The sequence below is a fragment of the Rhincodon typus genome, chromosome 18, assembly GCF_021869965.1.
Source record: "Rhincodon typus isolate 14 chromosome 18, sRhiTyp1.1, whole genome shotgun sequence".
In the NCBI taxonomy this organism is placed as follows: domain Eukaryota; kingdom Metazoa; phylum Chordata; class Chondrichthyes; order Orectolobiformes; family Rhincodontidae; genus Rhincodon; species Rhincodon typus.
Genome location: NC_063349.1, coordinates 57,331,998 through 57,352,835, shown reverse-complemented (window position 1 = coordinate 57,352,835; position 20,838 = coordinate 57,331,998). Strand labels below are relative to the sequence as shown.

Genomic DNA, 20,838 nt, shown 5'->3' with positions numbered 1-20,838 from the left:
CTCAACGTGTCAACTCCCATTTCAATCTCTACAGACTGTGCACGCTTTCTGAAGCCAGTCCAACAGCGATGACAAGATCGCTATGCTTCACACATGATTACCTTGAAGAATATATTCTCAGCAATGTCGAGTGGCTTGAGAATGCTGCATTGAAATAATTAATATCCTCTCTACTTTAATGTCAAAGATAGAATTTCATCTTCACCACTGTAATCTAATTTCATCTTTTTCACTCTGTGTATCGGCCTCTTTCTTTGTTTGCCTGTCTCACTCGCTCTTCCTCCTCCGCGGCCCCCCCCATTTATTTGGTTGTCCGTCAATTTTTCTTCCCTTTCACTTTCCAATTCTCATTTATCTATCTCCAATTTCTGTCTAACATTCTCACATTCTCTCTCCCTCTTTCTGTTTCTATCTTTCTTTTGACTTCAAGCTGTCACACCAAGTCAGGGTAGAAATTAGAGACAGAGAGCATGTTAACAGTAGAAATGTACTGAGGGTTGCTCATTGCCTTCCTATTTACTCCAGCACCTGATAACCTTCTTCAATCATGTGAGATTCTCCTGTCAAAAGCAGGAGGTAGAGGAGAAGCTCATGATAAACCACAAGACCTCCCTTCACACTGCCTCACAACAGCAGTATGCCAATTTATATAATTCAGCATGGTTTCTCCCACAACCTTATTTATTTGCACTTTCCAAGCTGTAATTTTTTGTTTAATAATCTGCATTTTCTTCTTATTCTCTCATGGGATGTGGGTGTCACTAGCTGGGCTAATGTTTATTGCCCATCCCTAGTTGTCCCTTGAGAAGGTAGGGGTGAGCTGCCTCTTGAACCACTGTAGTCCAAGTACTTAGGTAGACCCACAATACCCTTAAGGAGGGAATTCCAGGATTTTGACCCAGCGACACTGAAGGAACAGCAATATTTTTCCAAGTCAGGATGGTGAGTGGCTTGGAGGGGAATTTGCAGGGGGTGGTGTTCCCATGTATCTGCTTCCCTTGTCCTTCCAGATGGAAGTGGTCATGTGTTTGGAAGGTGCTGCCTGAGGATCTTTGGTGAATTTCTGCTGTGCATCTTGTAGATAGTACACACTGCTGCTACTGAGCGTCGGTGGTGGAGGGAGTGGGATATTTGTGGATGTGGTGCCAATCAAGCGGCTACTTTGTCCTGGATGGTGTCAAGCTTCTTGAGTGTTGTTGGGGCTGCACCCATCCAGGCAAGTGGGGAGTATTCCATCACACTCCTGACTTGTGCCTTGTAGATGGTGGACAGGCTTTGGGGAGTCAGGAGGTGAGTTACTCGCTGCAGGATTCCCAGCCTCTGACCTGCTCTTGTAGCCACTGTGTTTATGTGGTGAATCCAGTTGAGTTCCTGGTCAATGGTAACCCCCAGGATGTTGATAGTGGGGGATTCAGTGATGGTAACACTATTGAATGTCAAGGGGAGGTGGTTAGATTGTCTCTTATTGGTGATGGTCATAGCCTGGCATTTGTGTGGCGCGAATGTTACTCGCCACTTGTCAGCCCAAGCCTGGATATTGTCTAGATCTTGTTGCATTTGAACATGGACTGCTTCAGTATCTGAGGAGTCATGAATGGTGCTGAACATTGTGCGATCATCGGCGAACATCCCCATTTCTGACCTTATGATGGAGGGAAGGTCATTGATGAAGCAGCTGAACGTTGGGAGTTTTCCATAGACCTCCCAACAGCCCACAGGAGACAGAGGAGCAGAAACACAGTCACACACTGGAAAGGATGTGCAAAAAGCAGGGTCGTTGTGGTGGGTGACTTAGACTTTCCTCTCATTGACTGGGACTCCCTTAGAGCCAAGGGCGTGGATGGAGAGCAATTTTAGATGTGTCCAAGAAGGCTTTTTGAGGCAGCATGTTGACAATCCAACCAGAGAGGAGGCCATACTAGAATTGGTCCTAGGGAATGAGCCAGGACAGGTGATCGATGTTTCAGTAGGAGAGCATTTTGGGCTTAGTGTTCATAACTCCATAAGATTTCGAGCAGTCGTGGACAAGGATAACAGTAGCCCTTGGGTGAGGGTGTTTAATTGGGCAAGGGCCAATTACATCCAAATTAGACAGGAACTGGGGAATGTGGAGCAGGAGCAGTTATTTGAGGGCAAATCTCTACTTGGCATGTGGGGAGCTTTTGAAGATCAATTGACTAAAGTGCAGGACATGCATGTCCCTGTAAAACTGAAGGATAGGAATGGCAGGATTCAGGAACCATGGATGACAAGGGAAATTATAATAGTCCAAAGGTTAAAGGAAGCATATGATAGGTCTAGGCAGCTGTGAACTAATGAAGCCCTTGAGGAGTAAAGAGAAATTAGGAAGGAACTTAAATGCAGAATTAGGAAGGCTAAAAGGGGCCATGAAATGTCTTGAGCAAACAGGGTCAAGGAGAATCCCCAGGCTTTTTATACATTTGTAGAAGAAAGAGGGGACCAAGGGAAAGAGTAGGCTCCCTTAAGGACAAAGGAGGGAAGTTATACGTGGAGCCACAGGAAGTGGGAGAGATCCTTACTGAGTAGTTTGTATCAGTATTCATCAAGGAGAAGGGCACGACTGATGTTGAGGTCATGGATGAGTGTGTGTGAATACTCTAGATAATGTCATTATACTGAAGGAGGAAGCTGTGGGAATCCTAAATTGCATTAAGATGGGATCTATCCCAGGTTACTGCGAGAGGCAAGGGAAGAAATAGCTGGGGCATTAGCAGATACCTTTAGGTCCTCTTTGACCACAGATGAGGTTTCAGAGGGCTGGAGATTTTCATAAAGGAAGTAGGGATAATCCAGGAAATTATAGGCCGGTGAGCCTGACATCTGTGGTGGGGAAGCTCTTGGAGAAGATACTGAGGGGCAAGATATATGCACATTTGGAGGAAAATGGTTAGTTAGTGACAGGCAGCATGGTTTAGTGTGGGAAAGGTCATGTCTCACCCACCTGGCTGAATTTTTTGAAGAGGTGACAAAGATAATTAATGAGGGAAGGACTGTGGATGTAGTTTATATGGACTTTACTAAGGCATTTGATAAAGTCCCACATGGCAGATTGGTACAAAAACTAAAATCACATGGGACTCGAGGTGGGCAGGCTAGATGGATACAAAACGGGCTTGGTCAAAGAAGGCACAGGGTAGTGGTAGAAGGAAGTTTTTTCAGAAAGGAGACCGGTAACTAGTGGTGTTCCACAGGGTTCAGTCTTGAGTCCTCTGTTGTTTGTAGTATATATAAATGATCTGGAGAAAGATGTGGGTGGTCTGATTAGTAAGTTTGCAGATGACCAGAAGATTGGTGGAGTTTCTGATAGTGCTGACGATTGTGAAAGGATACAACAGGGTATAGATAGATTGGTGACTTGGGCACAGAAACGGCAGATGGCGTTTAATCCAGGGAAATGTGAGGTGATACATTTTGGAGGATCAAATTTAGGTGTGAATTATACTGTAAGTAACAGAACCCTTAAGAATATTAAGACGGATCTGGGTGTGCAGGTCCACAGTTCCCTAAAAGTGGCAACACAGGTGGCCAAGGTGATTAAGAAGGCATGTGGCATGCTTACCTTCATTGGCTGGGGCATGGAGTACAAGAATTGGGAAACCATGTTGCAGCGATATAAAACCCTCATTAGGCCGTGTTTGGCATATTGTGTGCAGTTTTGGTCACCACATTACCAGAAGGACATGGAAGCTTTGGAGAGAGTACACAGAAGGTTCACCAGAATGTTGCCCGGTCTCCAGGGCATTGGCTTTGAGGAAAGGTTAAAAAGACTAGGATTGTTTTCACTGGAAAGGCGGCAGCTGAGAGGTCTACAAAATTATGCGAGGCATAGATAGGGTGGATAGTCAGAGGATTTTTCCCAGGGTTGAAGTTTCAATTACAAGGGAGCACAGGCTCAAGGTGAGAGGGGGAAAGTTTAAGGGAGATGTGCGAGGGAAGTTTTTCACGCAGAGAGTGGTAGGAGCCTGGAATGCACTGTCAGAGGAGATGGTAGAAGTGGGCACATTGGCAACATTTAAGAGGCATCTGGATGGTTATGTGAATAGGGAGGGAATAGAAGGATATGGACCGAATAAGGGCAGAAGGTTTGTTTTTTAGTTTAGTTAGGGCATGATGATCGGCACAAGTTTGGAGGGCCTAAGGGCCTGTTCCTGTGCTGTACTTCTCTTTTGCTCTTAAATTCTTTTGAAAATGGTTGGGCCTAGGACACTACCCTGAGGAACCCCTGAGCGAAATTATCTGACAGTGGGCAAGGATCAGGAGGAGGAGAAACACTCTCTCCTATCTGCAAATATTATTCTGTGGGTTTTCAACAGATTCCACATGCAGCTCATTACACCCAGTCAGTGTGATTAAAGACTAACGTGCACAATTCAGATAGTTTGCTCCCAACAAGGAAATTGCTCTGTAAACAAAATAAAAAGTTACCTGCAAACTGATTCCAATAAATTGAGTCAGTGGTTCCAGGGTTCTCTCACTGATTGAACCATCTGTTTCTTTGCAACATTCCAAAGTTACAGAACCCTCACAGTAACTGGCTCAGAAATTTAAGCACATAATCCAGGTTGACAATCCAAGGCAACGCTGAGGCATTGTCAGTGGTACCATTTTTTAAAGGAGCAATTAAACTGATGCTCTGTCTAGCCTTTCAGGTTATGTAAATGATCTTATGGCCTTCATTTCTGAAGAGGAGTTGGGGGGGGGTGGAATTCTGCCTCACATCCTGGCCCAATATTTATCCTTTAGCCTAAACTGCTAAAAGTCCTGTCAGATCATTATCACACTGCTATTTGGGGGAGCTTGCTGTGTGCAGAACGACTGCTGCATTTCTCTGCCACAGGTCACACTGGCTGCAGACTGAAAAACACTGCGTAAGTGCAAGTCTTTTATTGATGGTAGTAATATTTAAGCTGTTTGAAGAGTGTGATCTAGAAGCAGGATTTTGCCAAGCTGGTCTAGTTCAGAGCCTTGTACCCCAAAAATAACAGCAACAGGGACCAATATGAATGGATCAGAGAAATAAGAACCACAGAGATCAAAAATTAAAGACAGCAATTATGTTGTATCAGAGAGGCGGAACCGTAACACAATCATCTCCATTTTGTCACAAGTTTATGATTTGACCTCCAGAGAGATACCACATGACCTGTTTCACCACCGTTCCACTGTATCAGGATCTGCAGCTATGGGTCAGGTGACCTCATATTCTTGTAGCTTTACAAGTGGCAAGACTCGATCACAAGATGATTATTGATCAGGCAGGTCATTCAGCCCATTCATGAAAGCATTAAATTTGTCCGTGGGCAAGAACAAAGTATTGTTTCACCGTTTGTCCAATTCTCTGTTGTGTTGCTATATATTCATTGCTGTTTGTGATTTCTGGATACTGGAGTCTGTCTCTTACTGGTTTTGTTTCTGTGATCTTGTCCCAGGCATGTGCATCGAATATTGGTGCTATTGCAAAACTGTGTCTCAGATCATCCTTTCCACTCTGACAAACTGAAGTCTCTCACATCGGCTTTACTGTTTTTGTGTGTATGGCCCCCCAGATTGTAAATGTTTCCATGGTACCTGGATAGCTGGATAGAGTCATTAAGCTCCGGTCTGACCAGAACATAGCCCATTTGGTCATTGACCTCCTCAGGACACTCTGACCTGAGGATGTGAACCCATAACAGGAATAATTGCTGCATATTTCAACTTGACAGAAAAAAACAACAGATTCTATTTACCACTCAGAGATAGTTAGAACTGTTGGGTCTGAGATAACACAGTGTAGAGCTGGAGGAAGACAGCAGGCCAGGCAGCATCAGAGGAGCAGGAAAGCTGATGTTTCAGGTCGGGACCCTTCTTCAGAAATGCAGGTTCTATTTATATCATGAATTTAACAAATTGAAATTTCCCCAAGGTGCTTGACATGTGGTTTTTAGACAAAATGGAGTTTTTTGATTTGATGATCAGCGTTTGGTCCAAGTTGGTGGCTGAAGAAATGTCTTCAAACGAGAGGCAAGGTTAAGAGGTGGAGCAGTGAAAGGAAATTTCTCCCAAGCTTGTGATCAAAATAACCAAAACAGCCATCGGTTGTACAGTGATTTGAAATGAGAGTTACTCAAGAGACTGGAATTAGATGAGCACAGATATCCCAGAGTGTTGCGTTGCCACAAGAGATCACAGAGGTGGGGAGGGGTGAGTGATGGAAGGATTTTAAAATGAGGAAGAATATTTGAAAATGGAGATGTTACTTGCCTGGGAACCAGTGTGTAGGTCAGTGAGCACCTTATGGTCCACGAGCAGCAGAGATTTGGAAAGCAGCCAGGGGTACATCGGAATAGGAGATTCGAGAAGTGATGAAAGTGAGGATGAGGGTTTCAGCAGCAGATGGGCTGAAACAGGGACAGGAATAAGAGGTCAGAATCATCTCTTGGTGAAATATACATCAAGGTTGTGAGCAGGCAGGAGGTATTGAAGAGAGTATTGGATGATTATTTACATAGAGAATAATGTGCAAGTATGTGGGGGAAAAAGGCAGATTGGCACTAGGGAATGATGCTTGCTTGGAGAGCCAGTGCACACATGATGGGCTGAATGGCCTCCTTCTGTACTGTACATTTGTGAGTTTCACTCCAGTTTTATCTTATATTGGTGCAAGGGAGAGACGTAGAGTTGGGAGCTAGAGAATTGATTCCAGAGCAATGGCTTTAGTCTTCCCAATGTTTAATTGGAGGGAGGTTTTGCTTGTCCAGCAGTGGTGCCAGAGCAGAGTCTGATAATTCCTAGGCAGGGGCTACATTTCCCAATTACTTTATTGAAGCTCTTTGTTCATCACATCATCGTGCTCAATAATGAGGGCAAAGGACACCTTTCTCACCCTTCCTTTGACTGCTGCGAAAGGTGATCCCACTTTTCCAAATTAAAAACCCTTGAAAAAGTTGAAATGATGAGACAAAAACCAGCTGGGAGAAATACAAATTGTAGCAAGTGTGTTATATCAACAAAAAGAAATGGGCTGCAGGGCAGAGGATATTTGGTAAAAATAAAACACCTTAAGTCAGGGACTTTAACCATTTCTGATGATTTGCACAGTGTTACTTTGATTAATTCTAAGCTCAGCCTGTCTGAAGTATTTTGTTTGAAACCAACTTGTTCAGATTAACAAACCTGTGGGGAAGATGAGATTGGAACCCAGGTTTACCTGAATCAAACGTGGCAAAAGTACCACTGCACCTTTAACCAGCATTGATGTAATGGCCCTAGATAGTACAGTCATGCATAATTGTATCAAAACATCTAATTCAGTGGTGGCTACGTTGTGATTGTGACAGTGTTAAAGTGGTTAACTGGGGATTTTTCTCTCTGTCTCTCTCCTTGTTCTAGTTGGGATGATAGCAGCTCCATCAGCAGTGGTCTCAGTGACACACTCGATAACCTTAGTACTGATGACCTGAACACAACCTCATCTATCAGCTCGTATTCCAATATCACTGCCTCTTCCAGGAAGAATACCAGAACTCAGGTACGTGTTCCCAATGAAAGCACTGATATCACTGACAGGAAAGCTGATGTTTCGGGTTGGGGCCCTTCTTCAGAAAAATCTGAAGAAAGGTCCCGACCCGAAACGTCAACTTTCCTGCTCCTCTGATGCTGCCTGGCCTGCTGTGTTCATCCAGCTCCACACTGTGTTATCTCAGACTCCAGCATTGGCAGTTCTTACTGTCTCTAATATCAATGATGTAAAGAAAAACAAAGCTATCAAAAAATGTCAATGAGTGTAAAATATTTTGAATTTAATGTGGTTATCCTGTTAAAGTACAAGGATAACTGTCAGGATGTGGATATGAAGTTTACAATTCTTCAATGTTCTTACCTCCCTGGCAGAGGGTTAGACTGTGTATGAGGGTGATTGGGATGTCGCGGCGTGGGGGTTTATGGAGCCAGGAGGGTGACTCATGCTGGGTTGGAAAGATTATTCCATCAGATGTGGTTTTGAAAGCAGGAAGAGGATGAAGCAAAGCTGAGAACGCACAGCAACTCAGAGCTGGAAGATTAGAATAGACAGGCCATCAATGAATGGAGGGTGTTACAATAGCAGGGAAGAGAGATACTTAAAATTTAAAGCCACACTGGCCAATCATATACTCCCATGTAGAGTCTGTGAGGGTGATCATGAAACTTATTGTTAAAGGGAGACTTTATGAATAATGTTGTGACAGGCTCATGCCTGAAATCTGATGTCTTCATCTCACAGCTCAGATGCTGGTTTTGAAGCCAGAATTGATGTTGCTGAAAGCTATCTGGGCTCTGCGGTTAGCGAAATGTTTTTGCTTTGAATGCCAGCAAATGAATATCTAAATATTCCTCAATGCACTGCAAATGCGGAGATGGACCCTCCTATTGATTCATGTACAGAATGATGATCTGACAGCACAGCTCCGGGGGAACTATCCACTGTGCCCAGATTAGCGCTTTGAAAGATATCGCCATTGAGTCCCACTGACCTGTTCTTTCCACATAACCCTGCAAATTCTCCCTTCTCAAATATTAGTCTAATTCCCTTTTGAAGGTTATTATAAGATCTGTTTCCACTGTTCTATCAAGAGAGTGCCTTCCAGATCATAACAACTCACTGTGTTAAAAACAACGTCTCCTCATCTTGCCTTCTGGTTCTTTTGCCAATGATATTGAATCTGTGTTTTATTTGCAGTCTATCCCGAGATGAACTTACTGAATGATAATTTATGAATCTTCTCCTGAACCTTCAACTGGTCCTTTGCAGTCAGAGCTTCATATGATTAGTGAGGGAGAGAGAGATTCCGATGATAGAATAAGATATAAAATCATTCTTGGTCAAGGTAAAAGCAAAACAGACAAAATACTGACCACTGCTGTATGGTTCTGACTTTGCTTGATGACCTTCTTGCAGCCCAAACCTGACACAGAGAAGCACTCGACATCAGAAAATGAAACCGCTTGGAGCGGGGAAGATTTGAAGAAGCCGGAGGAGGGTCTGGACGTTTCGAAAATGGACTTGAGTGAAAAGTGGAAGAGGAACCTGTCTGATTTATCAGATGATTCTGAGAAAGGACAAAGACCATCTCTGTCTCTGTCTCAAACAGGATCATGGAGACGGGGTATGACAGCGCAAGGAGGGGTACCAACACCGCGGAACAAACAGCCCTTAAAAACACCAGGTAAGGTCACAGAAATGACCCACTCAGTGAGAAAGGCAAAACCCTGCAGATACTGGAAATCTGAAACTAACACAGAGAGTGCTGGAGAATCTCAGCAGGTTAGGCAATGCCGTGGAGACAGACCCTTTTTCAGAACTCTGAATTCTTTCTCCAAAGAAGAATCGTATCAGACTCTAAACGTTAACTCAGTTTCTCTCTCCACAGGTGCTTCCAGACCTGCCGAGTTTCTTCAACAGTCTCTGTTCTGATTTCATCAAACTCAGTGATATGATGGGAATAGATATGAAAAGATATGTGAGATTAGCACAGGTGAGAAAAGATGGGACATTAGCATGTGAACTGAGCAGCTGTGTTTATTGGGAAAGGCTAGAGTGATAGTGTGAAAAAGTAAAGAAGGCAAGGATGAACTCATTGAGATTTGAAAAGAAATGAGGGATTTTATTAGCTTGATGTAGAGGAGATGTTTCCATCTGAGGCCCAAACTGAGGTGGACATTGCTATAAGACAGTCACAGACACATCCAGTTGAAAATTGCAGAGAAATGTACCCAGAGAGTGAAAAGTATGTGGAACTCATTATCACAAGGAGATTGAGGAAGTAGTTATAGCTGCATTTACTGGATAAACCTAACAGGGAAGAAGAAATAGAGGGTTGAATGATGGTCTCAAACAAAGAATAGAATGAGGACTATTATCACTAGATTGCAACTATTGGGCCAAATGGCCTATTTGTGTGATGTAAGTACTCTGTTTAATTGTCAATATTCCAGTTGCAGGAAAAATAGAAGATGTTAAAGTTTCGGAGAAGGGAAAGGTGTCCTTAAAAAGCACAACCACCCAGCACTCTCCCTCGGAGGCAGGAAAGAGCAGTGGAGATGAAGGGAAGAAGCCTCCGTCTGGAATTGTAAGAACATCCACTGCTGGCTCCTTTGGATTTAAGAAAGCAGGTGTCTGCTCATTGACCATCAGTGCCAGCAGTGGGGTGACAGTGACCAGTGGCTCTGCCACACTGGGGAAAGTGCCCAAGTCTTCTGGCATCCCCAGCAAGTCGAGCTCCGTTAGAAAGACAAGCCTGGATGATTCACAGAACCAGGAGGACGGGATCCTGCTGATCAGCTCCAGGACTAACCTGCAGTACCGCAGCTTGCCCCGGCCCGACAAGACCAGTGCTGGCACCATAACCAGCCGTGGTGGACATTGTTCCAGTACCAGCAGCATCGATTCCAACGCTGGTGGAAAATCAGCTGGCAACGCAGCCTCCAGGCTCAGAGAGCCTTCCAAGGTCGGCTCAGGCCATTCCAGCCCCATTAGCATTGCTCAAGGGGAGAGGGAGCGGGACAAGGCAACTGCAGTGTCAGATCCAGAAACAATGTCACTGTCAAGTTCCCCAAAGTCCAGCCCTCCGTCCGTGAACAGCAGCGGAACCTCCGGACTAAGGCAACAGGGTTCCAAGTATCCCGACATCTCCTCACCAACATTCCGCAGGTTAGTGACACGATGAAACAATCTGGCCAGGTGGTCTGCTGCAATGGGTGCTGTTTCGTTTTCATCCTTTACAAGCAGATAATCAGGGATTTCAGAGCTGGACACAATGTCACTTGTCTGTGGTTGGCACCAGTCAGATATTCTGGTCCCAAACTTAGTAACACTGCGTAATGAATTCCAAAATCAGGAAAAGCTCCACATGAGGAACCAGACCACACGGAAAGGTTTGGAGGGATATGGGCCGGGGCAGGCAGGTGGGACTAGTTTAGTTTGGGATTACATTTGGCATGGACTGGTTGGACCGAAGGGTCTGTTTCCGTGCTGTATGATGCTATGACTCAGAGAGTGCATTGTTACACCTCTATCTCAGACTCACACTCTCTCGGAATGGGAACACAGAGGTCACTGTACACTGTTGCCCACTCTATAGGAGTGAACTTCTTTCCAACACAGAACAGAATCCCATTGAAATAAAACAAAGAACTGCAGATGCTAGAAATGTGAAAGAAGAGCAGAAATTGCTGGAGAAACTCAGCAGGTAGCATCAATGGAGAGAGAAACAGATTTAATGTTTTGAGTCCAGTATGGCTAATTCAGAACAGTACTGAAGAAGGGTCACTGAATTAGAAATGCTAACTCTGATCGTCTCTCCACAGACACTGCCAGATCTGCTGAGTTTCTCTAGCAGTTTATGTTCTTCTTTAAGATTTCTGTTAGCTGTTGAAATGAAGACAGACATTTTCACATCTTTCCAACTGAAGGATGTGTTGAGGACCATATGGACAATTTGTTATGTATCTGTATCTACAGAGAGTAGGCATAAAGGTGTCATTTTCTGATTGATAAATGTAGTCAGTGGTATGACAAAGCGGTCAGTGCTAGGGCCTCAACGTTTTACATAAAAGACTTGGAAGAAGGGATGGAAGGAATGGTAGCTAAGTTTGCTGATAACAAAATGATAAGTAGGAAAGTAAATATTGAAGAGACGCAAGTAGCTGACAAAAAGATATTAATAGGTTCAGTGAGTGGATGATGTTGTGGTAAATGGAATATAATTTGGGAAAGTGTGAAATTGTCCACTTTGGCAGAAAGAATAAAAATATTGCATCGTATCTAAATGGTGAGAGCTTGCAGTGCTCTGAGATACAGAGGGATCTGGGTGTCCCAGTGTGTGAACCACAGAAGGTTAGTTTGCAGGTACAGCAAGTAATTGGGGAATCTCATAGAATGTCATGGTTTACTGAAAGAGGAATTGAATGCAAGAGTAGTTAGATTACACTTCAGTTACACAGGGCCCTGGTGAGACCACATCTGGAGAGCTGTGCATAATATTTGACACCTTATATAAGGAAAGATAACAAATGAATGTTATCAGACAAATGCCTGGAACAGAGTTACCCCCTGAGACAGGATGGACAGGCTGGACCTGTATCCACTGATGTTTAGGAGTGTAAGAGCTGGTTTGATTGAAATGTATAAGATCCTGAGGGGTATGACAAAGGAGAGAGATGGTTCCTCTTGTGGAAGAATCTAGAATGAGAGATCACTGTTTAAAAAGAAGAGGTTACATTTCTAAGACTCAGATTAGGAGAACTTCTTTCTTACAGAGGATCATTAGTCCTTCAAGTTCTCGTCATCAAAAAATGGTGGAACTGTAATCTTTCAATTGTTTTTTAAGGTAGAGGTAGAGAGATTCTTGATAGTCAAGGGGATAGAAGGTCATGGAGATTAGGTGGGGATGTGACACATATCAAGTCATGATCTTGATTGGCAGAACAATGATCTTGAGGGGCAGAGTTGCCTTCTCCTAATTCCTATGGTATGCTTACATGTCCAGGACATTCAGGAATTCCCTTTCTCTTTGCTTCCCTTTAAGATATAAGCAACACAGGCGAATAGCTGGTTATTCTGTGGCAATGAACTCCATAGATTCACCACTCTCTGGCTGAAGAAGTTTCTCCTTATCTCCGTTCTAAAGGGTCTTCCCTTTACTCTAAGGCTGTGCCCTCAGATCCAAGTCTCTCCTACTAATGGAAACATCTTCCCAACATCCATTCTATCCAGGCCATTCAGTATTCTGTAAGTTTCAATCATAGAAACTTAGGTCCCCCCTCATCCTCCTAAACTCCATCGAGTATGGGCCCAGAGTCCTCAAACATTCCTCTTATCTTAAACCTTTCATTCCTGGGCTCATTCTAGTGAACATCCTCTGGATCCGCTTCAGGGCCGGTACATCCTTCCTGTCGTATGGGGCCCAAAACTGCGCACAACATTCTAAACGTGGTCTGAGCAGAGCCTTATAAAGCCTCAGACCCCTGCACGCCCAGATCCGTCTGTATGTTAATGTTCTTAGGGGTTTTGCCATTTACATCTAATTCACATCTAAATTTGATCCTCCAAAATGCGTCACCTCGCATTTGTCTGGATTAAACTCCATCTGCCATTTCTGTGCCCAAGTCACCAATCTATCTACATCCTGTTGTTTACTTTCATAATCATCAACTATCAGCAACTCCACCAATCTTCGTGTAATCTGCAAATTTACTAATCAGACCATCCACACTTTCCTCCAGATTATTTTAAATACTACAAACAACAGAGAACCTAAGACTGACCTCTGTGGAACACCACTAGTTACTGGTCTCCATGCTGAAAAACACCCTTTCACCACAGGTTTCTATCCATCTAGCCAGCCCACCCTGAGTCCCTTGTGATTTTAGTTTTTGTACCAAAAAGTCATGTCTGGTCAGCTCCTCCCTCATGCGTCTGGAATTGTCTTTACTCAACTGTAATACCATTCCAGCTTCTCCCTCTCAAACTTCAGAGTAAATTCTATCATATCACGATCACTGCTCCTCAAGGTTCCTGCACTTTAAGGTCCCTTATCAAGTCTGCCTCATTGCACAACACTAAATCCAGTTTTGCCTGTTCCCTAGTGGGCTGCACCACAAGCTGCTCTAAAAAGCCATCTCGCAGACTTTCCACAAATTCCTTTCCTTGCAATCCACAACCAACCTGATTTTCCCAGTCCACCTGCACATTGAAAAAGTGTGAACTGAACTGTGTATGGAGGGACAGGTTCCCTTCTTTGAAAACTTAGAGTGAACTAATTGGTCTTTTGCAACGATCTTTTGGTTTTCTTTTCTGGCACTTAATTCCAAACTGCAAACAGCAAGACCTGACAAAGTTTATTTTTTTGGCAGATAACTAGCAATAGGCAATCATGACTCATAACTGCAAGGAAACATTTCCTCCAACAAAAGGCAGTCTAACCACAGCTATGGAATGACATTACCATCATACAGTGAGCAATAATTGCACAAATCTGAGAACACTGATTCACGATTATGGGATTTGATTTAACGATGGTTGGTGCAGTACCATAAGATCCCTACCATGTGGAAAGAGACCATTCAGCCCATTAAGCATGCACCAACCCTCCTAAGAGCATCCCATCCGGACCAAGTCTCTGACCCTATCCCCATAATGCCACATTTATCATGGCTAATCCAAATCCCTGGACAGTATGGGTAATTTAGCATGGCTAATCCACCTAACCTGCACATCTTTGGACTGTGGGAGGAAACCGGAGCACCCGGAGAAAATCCGCACAGACACGAGGAAAACGTGCAAATTCCACACAGACAGTCGCCCGAGGGTGGAATCGAACCTGAGTTCTTGGCGCTGTGAGGCAGCAGTGCGAACCAAAACCCCTAACTTTTTGTCAATTGCTTTCAAATGTCTTGAACACATGCATGGTTTATATTGTAAAATTATGATGTGGTTATGGCACCGAAGAAACCCATTCACTCATCGTACCCGTGCTGGCTCCCTGGAAGAGCAAAACCATGAATCCTACTCTCTTTCCTTTTCTCTGTGGCTCCACAAGTGTATTTTCTTCAGATAATAATTCACCCAATAATCCAGTTCTTTTTTAAATGTCCACCACCGTCTCAAAGTGCATTCTAGAACCTAGCCACTTGCTGTGTAAAATCTTTGATCTTGTGTCATTTCTGCCTCTTTTGACACTCAGTGTAAATTGATACCATCCAGCTCTCGACTATTCTAACTAGAGGTACAGTTTCTTGCTATAGGCTCTGTGCAGACCCCTTGTGATTTTGAAAACCTCTATCAAACCCCCTCACATCCCTTACTAAAGGTGATGGAGCCAATGCCTCCTGATGTATCTCATCCCTCGGGCTATTCTCATCAATCTTTACTGCTCCATTCTGAAAGACTCACATCCTTCCTGAAGTGAAGATCAGAGTTGGACACATCCTCTGGAACCATTGGCTAATAAAACTTCCACTTAGTTTCTCTTTATAAAGCTCAGGATTCCATTGGATTTTATCCACTCTTACAACCAGGACCCATCCCACCTTCAGTGATTTTGAGGAGATAAATACCCAGCATTCTGTGCTGATGTACTCTATTTAAAACCACACCTTTTCTTTTCTCTTACCTCTCCTCAATCTTCCTCCCAAAATGAATAATTTCTCGCCTGGGTTTGATTCCACCCTCAGGCAACTGTCTGTGTGGAGTTTGCACGTTCTCCCCGCATCTGCGTGGGTTTCCTCCGGGTTCTCCGGTTTCCTCCCACAGTCCAAAGATGTGCAGGCTAGGTGGATTGGCCATGCTAAATTGTCCATTGTGCTCAGGGGTGTGTAAATTAGGTGATACAGCCATGGGTGATGCAGGGTTACTGGGATAGACCAGGGGGATGGCTCTGGGTAGGATGTGGAGGTGTGGACTTGTCGGGCCAAGTGGCCTGTTTTCACACTGTAGAGGTCCTATGAAATATTACACACTGCTGCTGCTACTGAGTGTCAGTGGTGTAGGGAGTGGGTGTGGGGCCAGTCAAGTGGATGGCTTTGTCCTGGATGGTGTTGTTGGAACTGCACCCGTTGAGGGAAAATGGGGAATATTCCGTAACACTCCTGACTTTTGCCTTGTAGATGGTGGACATTCATTTGGGAGTCAGTGAGTTATGTCATTTGTAAGTTAGGAAATGCATTAACTAGCTTGTGCCCAGGAAGCTCCCTCAAACCTGATGACGGTAATAACCAGATAATTTGCATTTTTTTGTGATGTTGGTTGAGAAGCGTAGTAAGCCGCAGAACCTGCCAGAAACATCGAGTGAGCAAATGAAAGATGGCAGTTCCAACATGCAACACTTCCCTCAGCGGTGGCTTCATTCAGGCTGCCCTGATTTTTGTTCCGCTTGATTTGTGTGATATTTTTAGAACGCTGTCAGATATTTTGTCCAAAAGACCAATTCCTCCTTGAGACATTGTTTACTGTCACAAACCCTCAGCATGACTTGTTATTCTCTGTCTTTTCCTGTAGGTTGTTTGGAACAAAGGCGAGTGGGAAAACAAGTAGTGTGCCTAGTTCCGAACCAGCAAAGTGCTCCTCTGTCATCTCTAGCCCCCACGCCTCTCTGAGCCGGCAGGTCAGCCTGGAGTCACCTTCCATGGGGCCAGGGAGTATTGCGAGTGGCCAGGGCAGTGGTGGAGGAAGCAGCTCTCTGAGCTGTAAACCTCCCGAGTTACCCACAGAAGGAAGCAGCCTGGCTTCGAGCCCAGCTTCCCTTCACTCACTAACCTCCAGTGCACACCAGCTAACGACCAGCCTCAGCAGCTCCCCAGGGGGCAGTAAGGACACTCTGAGCTACCCTTCCCTGACCAGCCTGCACACCAGCTCCGAGTCGATCGACCTCCCACTCAGTCACCACGGCTCGTTATCTGGACTGACCACTGTGCCTAAGGGGGATGTACCCAACCTGCTGCTGAGGACTGGGAGCGTCAAGTCAACACTGTCAGAGAGGTGAGTTACTGGGAACTCTGCTGTGGCTGAAATACTCAGATCCAGATTCATAAACATTTATAAAACATTGCTTAGGCCCCAGCTGGAGTTAGGCCCCAGTTGGAGTTAGGCCCCAGTTGGAGTTAGGCCCCAGTTGGAGTTAAGTCCCAGTTGGAGTTCGGTCCAAGTTGGAGTTCGGTCCAAGTTGGAGTTCGGTCCAAGTTGGAGTTCGGTCCAAGTTGGAGTTCGGCCCCAGTTGGAGTTCGGCCCCAGTTGGAGTTCGGCCCCAGTTGGAGTTCGGCCCCAGTTGGAGTTAGGCCCCAGTTGGAGTTCAGTCCCAACAGGGTTCAGTCTCAGTTGGAGTTCAATGCCAATTGGAGTTGAGTCCTACTTGGAGCTCTATGCCAGTTGGAGTTAGGCCCCAGCCAGAGCTAGGCCCCAGGTGGAACTAGGCCTCAGTTGGAGTTCAGTCCCAGCAGGGGTTCGGTCCCAGTTGGAGTTGTCCACTACTAGTCCACTTTGTTTCCTTGTTAGCGTACTTCAGTGTCACAGGATCACTCATTCTCGGAAGCTCGCCAGGTAAATCCTTTGCTGACGTCACACCAAGACCAGAAACTGCGATCAAACTACCCCGGACTGAAGGGGATTGTATTAGCTGCTTCTTAAGAACAAATTTAACAAGATATGAACAGATCATTTTCTGAATCACTTCTCCCGGCTCATGATCACAGGCAAGGTCTATATCCAAATTACACTTTTGACTTTATTGGGGTGAACTGCCCACCTTGATTCCCAGAATGTGATCCTGGAAATGTCTTGTCCAGGCTGAGCAGGGCTGAAATGAGGTCAGTTTGATAACTTGACAAGACCTATCTAAGGCTGTACCTCCTGACATGACCTCCCACCTCCTCACTATTTCCTGGGTCACAGTTAGAAATCGAGCTGCTGGCCTTGAGTCCTAATGAAGCCCCATTCCCTCAATGCCACCCAGCTTTGATGTTAATGGCCAACACACTGTCCGTGACGGGGCAAGGCTGCATTGATGACACTCCCCTCCAACAAGCCAATACAGCCATTTGAAAATCAGAACAATATCCCAGTGGAACAAGCTCCTGCCCCATTTTCCTAACCCTTGACTGAACCTTAGGTCACATCTCAGCCTGGATCTGAATTTGGGGTTTGAGGTGTTTAATCAGAACAGCATGTACCATGGCTGGTTGAGACAGTGTTCACAGTGAACCCTAGCTGGGAGAGATAGGCCTGTAATATTGTTCACAACCACTCACTCAGACACTGTACAGGCACTGCCTCAGAACGGAAGGTGTAGAGTTGAGATATTCCACAATCATACCACCTTGCTGCATTCTGTAGGAGCTCCTTCTCTGAGACAGGAGGTTGTGGGTTTTAGCCCTGTGGTTCTGCATAAGTGATGCATTGTCTCTGGCCTGGCTGGTTGGCTAGAGATCTAAACCTACTCCAATAATTCACATGAGCTTTTGTGATATGGTGTAAGGGAGGAGCAGGGAGATTCCCCGGGTCCCTGGCCAACATTCCTCCTGCAAGTCCAAACCAGTGAAAAGCAGCCTTTACTTGTTTGTTCATTTCATTTCAGTCTGTGAGATCTTACTGTGTACAAATCACCTGCCATACTACCCACATGACAGCATTGTAATGAATCTGAGGTGTTGTTGTACTTTGTTGGCAGATGGGATCAAGTATTATGCAAACACAAACTCCTCTCTCTTCCACTTTCTGGGAGAAACAGTTTTTGATGTGAGAGCTAGGCTCAGGGAGGGTGTTGGGGTGAATGAGGCGAATTTAGTTTTATCCAGTGATTAGTGGTGACTAGGAACATGCTACCTGGTAGGGCAGGGGAAGCTGGTTCAGGAGTAACTCTCAAAAGGGAATTGCACAAAGTTTTGTATTGGGAGCATTTCAGCGCTGTGGGGACAGAGAAAGGGTAGTGGAATGAATGGGACTGCACGTTTTGAGAGGTGTACAGGCATGATGGGCTGAATGGTCTCAGCATGTACTGTGTTATCCAATAATTTAATGATTACCTGCAATGTTTGATTGATGAAATTGCTTATTAAGTGACATCACACCCCACATCAGGTAATCTCCTTTCTAAATGACTGCATGAAGAGGAAGGCATAGCTATTCTGGGAGTATAAGTGCCCTCCATTCCGAGGCTTGCAGCTTTCCCTCAGTCACTGGGCTCATTCTAACAGCCTGTTGTTTCCCTATGGCATGCTCTCAGTGTCGCCAAACAGCCAACCTGCAGTCACTGTGCTTCCTTCTTAATGCATCTCACATGATTACAAAGTGTTTGAAGGGCAGTCATGTTACAGTTGTATAGGACTTTGGTTCGACCACATTTGGAATACTGCGTACAGTTCTGGTCGCCACATTACCAAAAGGATGTGGATGCTTTGGAGAGGGTGCAGAGGAGGTTCACCAGGATGTTGCCTGGTATGGAGGGCGCTAGCTATGAAGCGAGGTTGAGTAGATTAGGATTATTTACATTAGAAAGACAGAGGTTGTGGGGGGACCTGATTGAGGTCTACAAAATCATGAAAGGTATAGACAGGGTGGATAGCAAGAAGCTTTTTCCCAGAGTGGGGGACTCAATTATTAGGGGTCACGATTTCAAGGTGAGAAGGGAAAAGTTTAAGGGAGATATGCGTGGAAAGTTCTTTACACAGAGGGTGGTGGGTGCCTGGAACACATTGCCAGCGGAGGTGGTAGAGGCAGGCACGATAGCATCATTTAAGATGTATCTAGACAGATACATGAATGAGCAGGGAGCAGAGAGAGACAGATCCTTGGAAAATAGGTGACAGGCTTAGATAGAGGATCTGGATTGGCGCAGGTTTGGAGGGCCGAAGGGCCTGTTCCTGTGCTGTAATTTTCTTTGTTCTTTGTTCATGAAAATGTGATTCCTTTCCCCCACTCCATACCAGGGTCCTGAGCACCCCTCAGCTTTGTGAAGGGATCAAGTGGAACAGATATGGTTTCTCTGAAGTTTGGAAGAATGGGTGGTGATCTCATTGAAAGGGAAAAATTTTTGAAGGAGGTTGACAGTGTCTACACAGACTGGCTGCTTCCCCCTAACTGGAGAAGGTAGAACACATGGTCACAGCTGGAGAATGTATAACACAGAGTTGGCCATTTAGGACGGAGATGAGGAGAAACTTCGTTACTCACAATGTTGGGAATCTTAGGAATTCGCTATCCCTGTGTCTGCTCAATTGCTGAGTATATTCCAGGTTGGGATTGATAAAATTTGGGGCACAAAGAATTGGGAGAAAATGCAATTGAAAGTGGTGTTGAGGTGGAGGATTGGACAGGATGCTGAATGGTGATCAGCCTTGAGGACCTCTCCTATCTCGTACCTTCCAGCTAGAGGTCAGCAATGTACAGTTGTACATACAGTGAGTTATCTTCACTGTCTCTCCCACGCCCAACATACCTCACTCCTCCCCAACCCTTTCCAATGCACCCTATCCCATCCCACTGCCCCGAATAAGTATTGGAGTCTAGAAAGGACAGAGATTGTCCTGGTTGTAATGAGGTCAGCCAGGTGGACTTCGCAGAATCCAATCAGGGAGTCCTGGCTGACAGATATAAACAGGAGAGCCAGGGGTTCTATTCATTCTGCGAGCTGGCTGTAATGGAGCTGGAGCAGTGTCAAGGACTGTCCAAGTGTAAATAAAGGGAGACTTGGTGATAGCATACCAGCCTCTGTGCAGTTATTTCAAAGATGTTGTTCACAGAACTGCACAGTTCAATCCCATATACTATCACAGTCATTGAGGGTGAACGCATTCATCTCTGAGGGATTCTTTCTTCAGTTTATTCAGATACAGGGAGCAGAGTTCCTTTCTGAGTGGTTGAATTTTGTTGCTTTTATTCTAATCGTAAATGCTTTCCTTCCATGTTGTTCAGCTAACCTGAGCTGAATGAACTACATAGGCTCAAACCTAAAATAAACACATTTCCTTTGCACTAACTGATTAACCGAAAGTTATTTGTTATTTAATATCAACAATGCATAGATGTTGAGACAATGCTTGTTCTTGTCATGTGCTGTGAGTGATATCTCTTTGTTTTAACAGTGTGCAACTAGATCGAAACACCCTCCCTAAAAAGGGACTAAGGTTAGAGATATTTTAATATGATTTATTAATTGACTTGCTGTGAATAGGTATCGAAGCTCTTTGTTAGTCACAGTCCAGTTTCTGGTGGGCAGCACCTCACTGAGCACATGTGCGCGCACACTCACACACACGCGCACACACACACGCACTCACTCACACGCACTCACTCACACACACACACTC

The 20,838-nt window shown here is 44.9% G+C and overlaps 1 protein-coding gene across 1 annotated transcript in view; it reads left to right on the top strand.

Annotated features, from left to right (window-relative positions):
* The window catches only part of nav3 (neuron navigator 3), a 178,104-nt gene that overhangs the window by 77,627 nt on the left and 79,639 nt on the right, over window positions 1-20,838 (top strand). Inside the window, exons 4-9 of the mRNA XM_048607473.1 lie at window positions 4,859-4,889; window positions 7,393-7,531; window positions 8,939-9,206; window positions 9,976-10,690; window positions 16,037-16,516; window positions 20,614-20,655. Coding sequence (XP_048463430.1) covers window positions 4,859-4,889; window positions 7,393-7,531; window positions 8,939-9,206; window positions 9,976-10,690; window positions 16,037-16,516; window positions 20,614-20,655 — 1,675 coding nt within the window. The remainder of the gene's footprint in view (window positions 1-4,858; window positions 4,890-7,392; window positions 7,532-8,938; window positions 9,207-9,975; window positions 10,691-16,036; window positions 16,517-20,613; window positions 20,656-20,838) is intronic.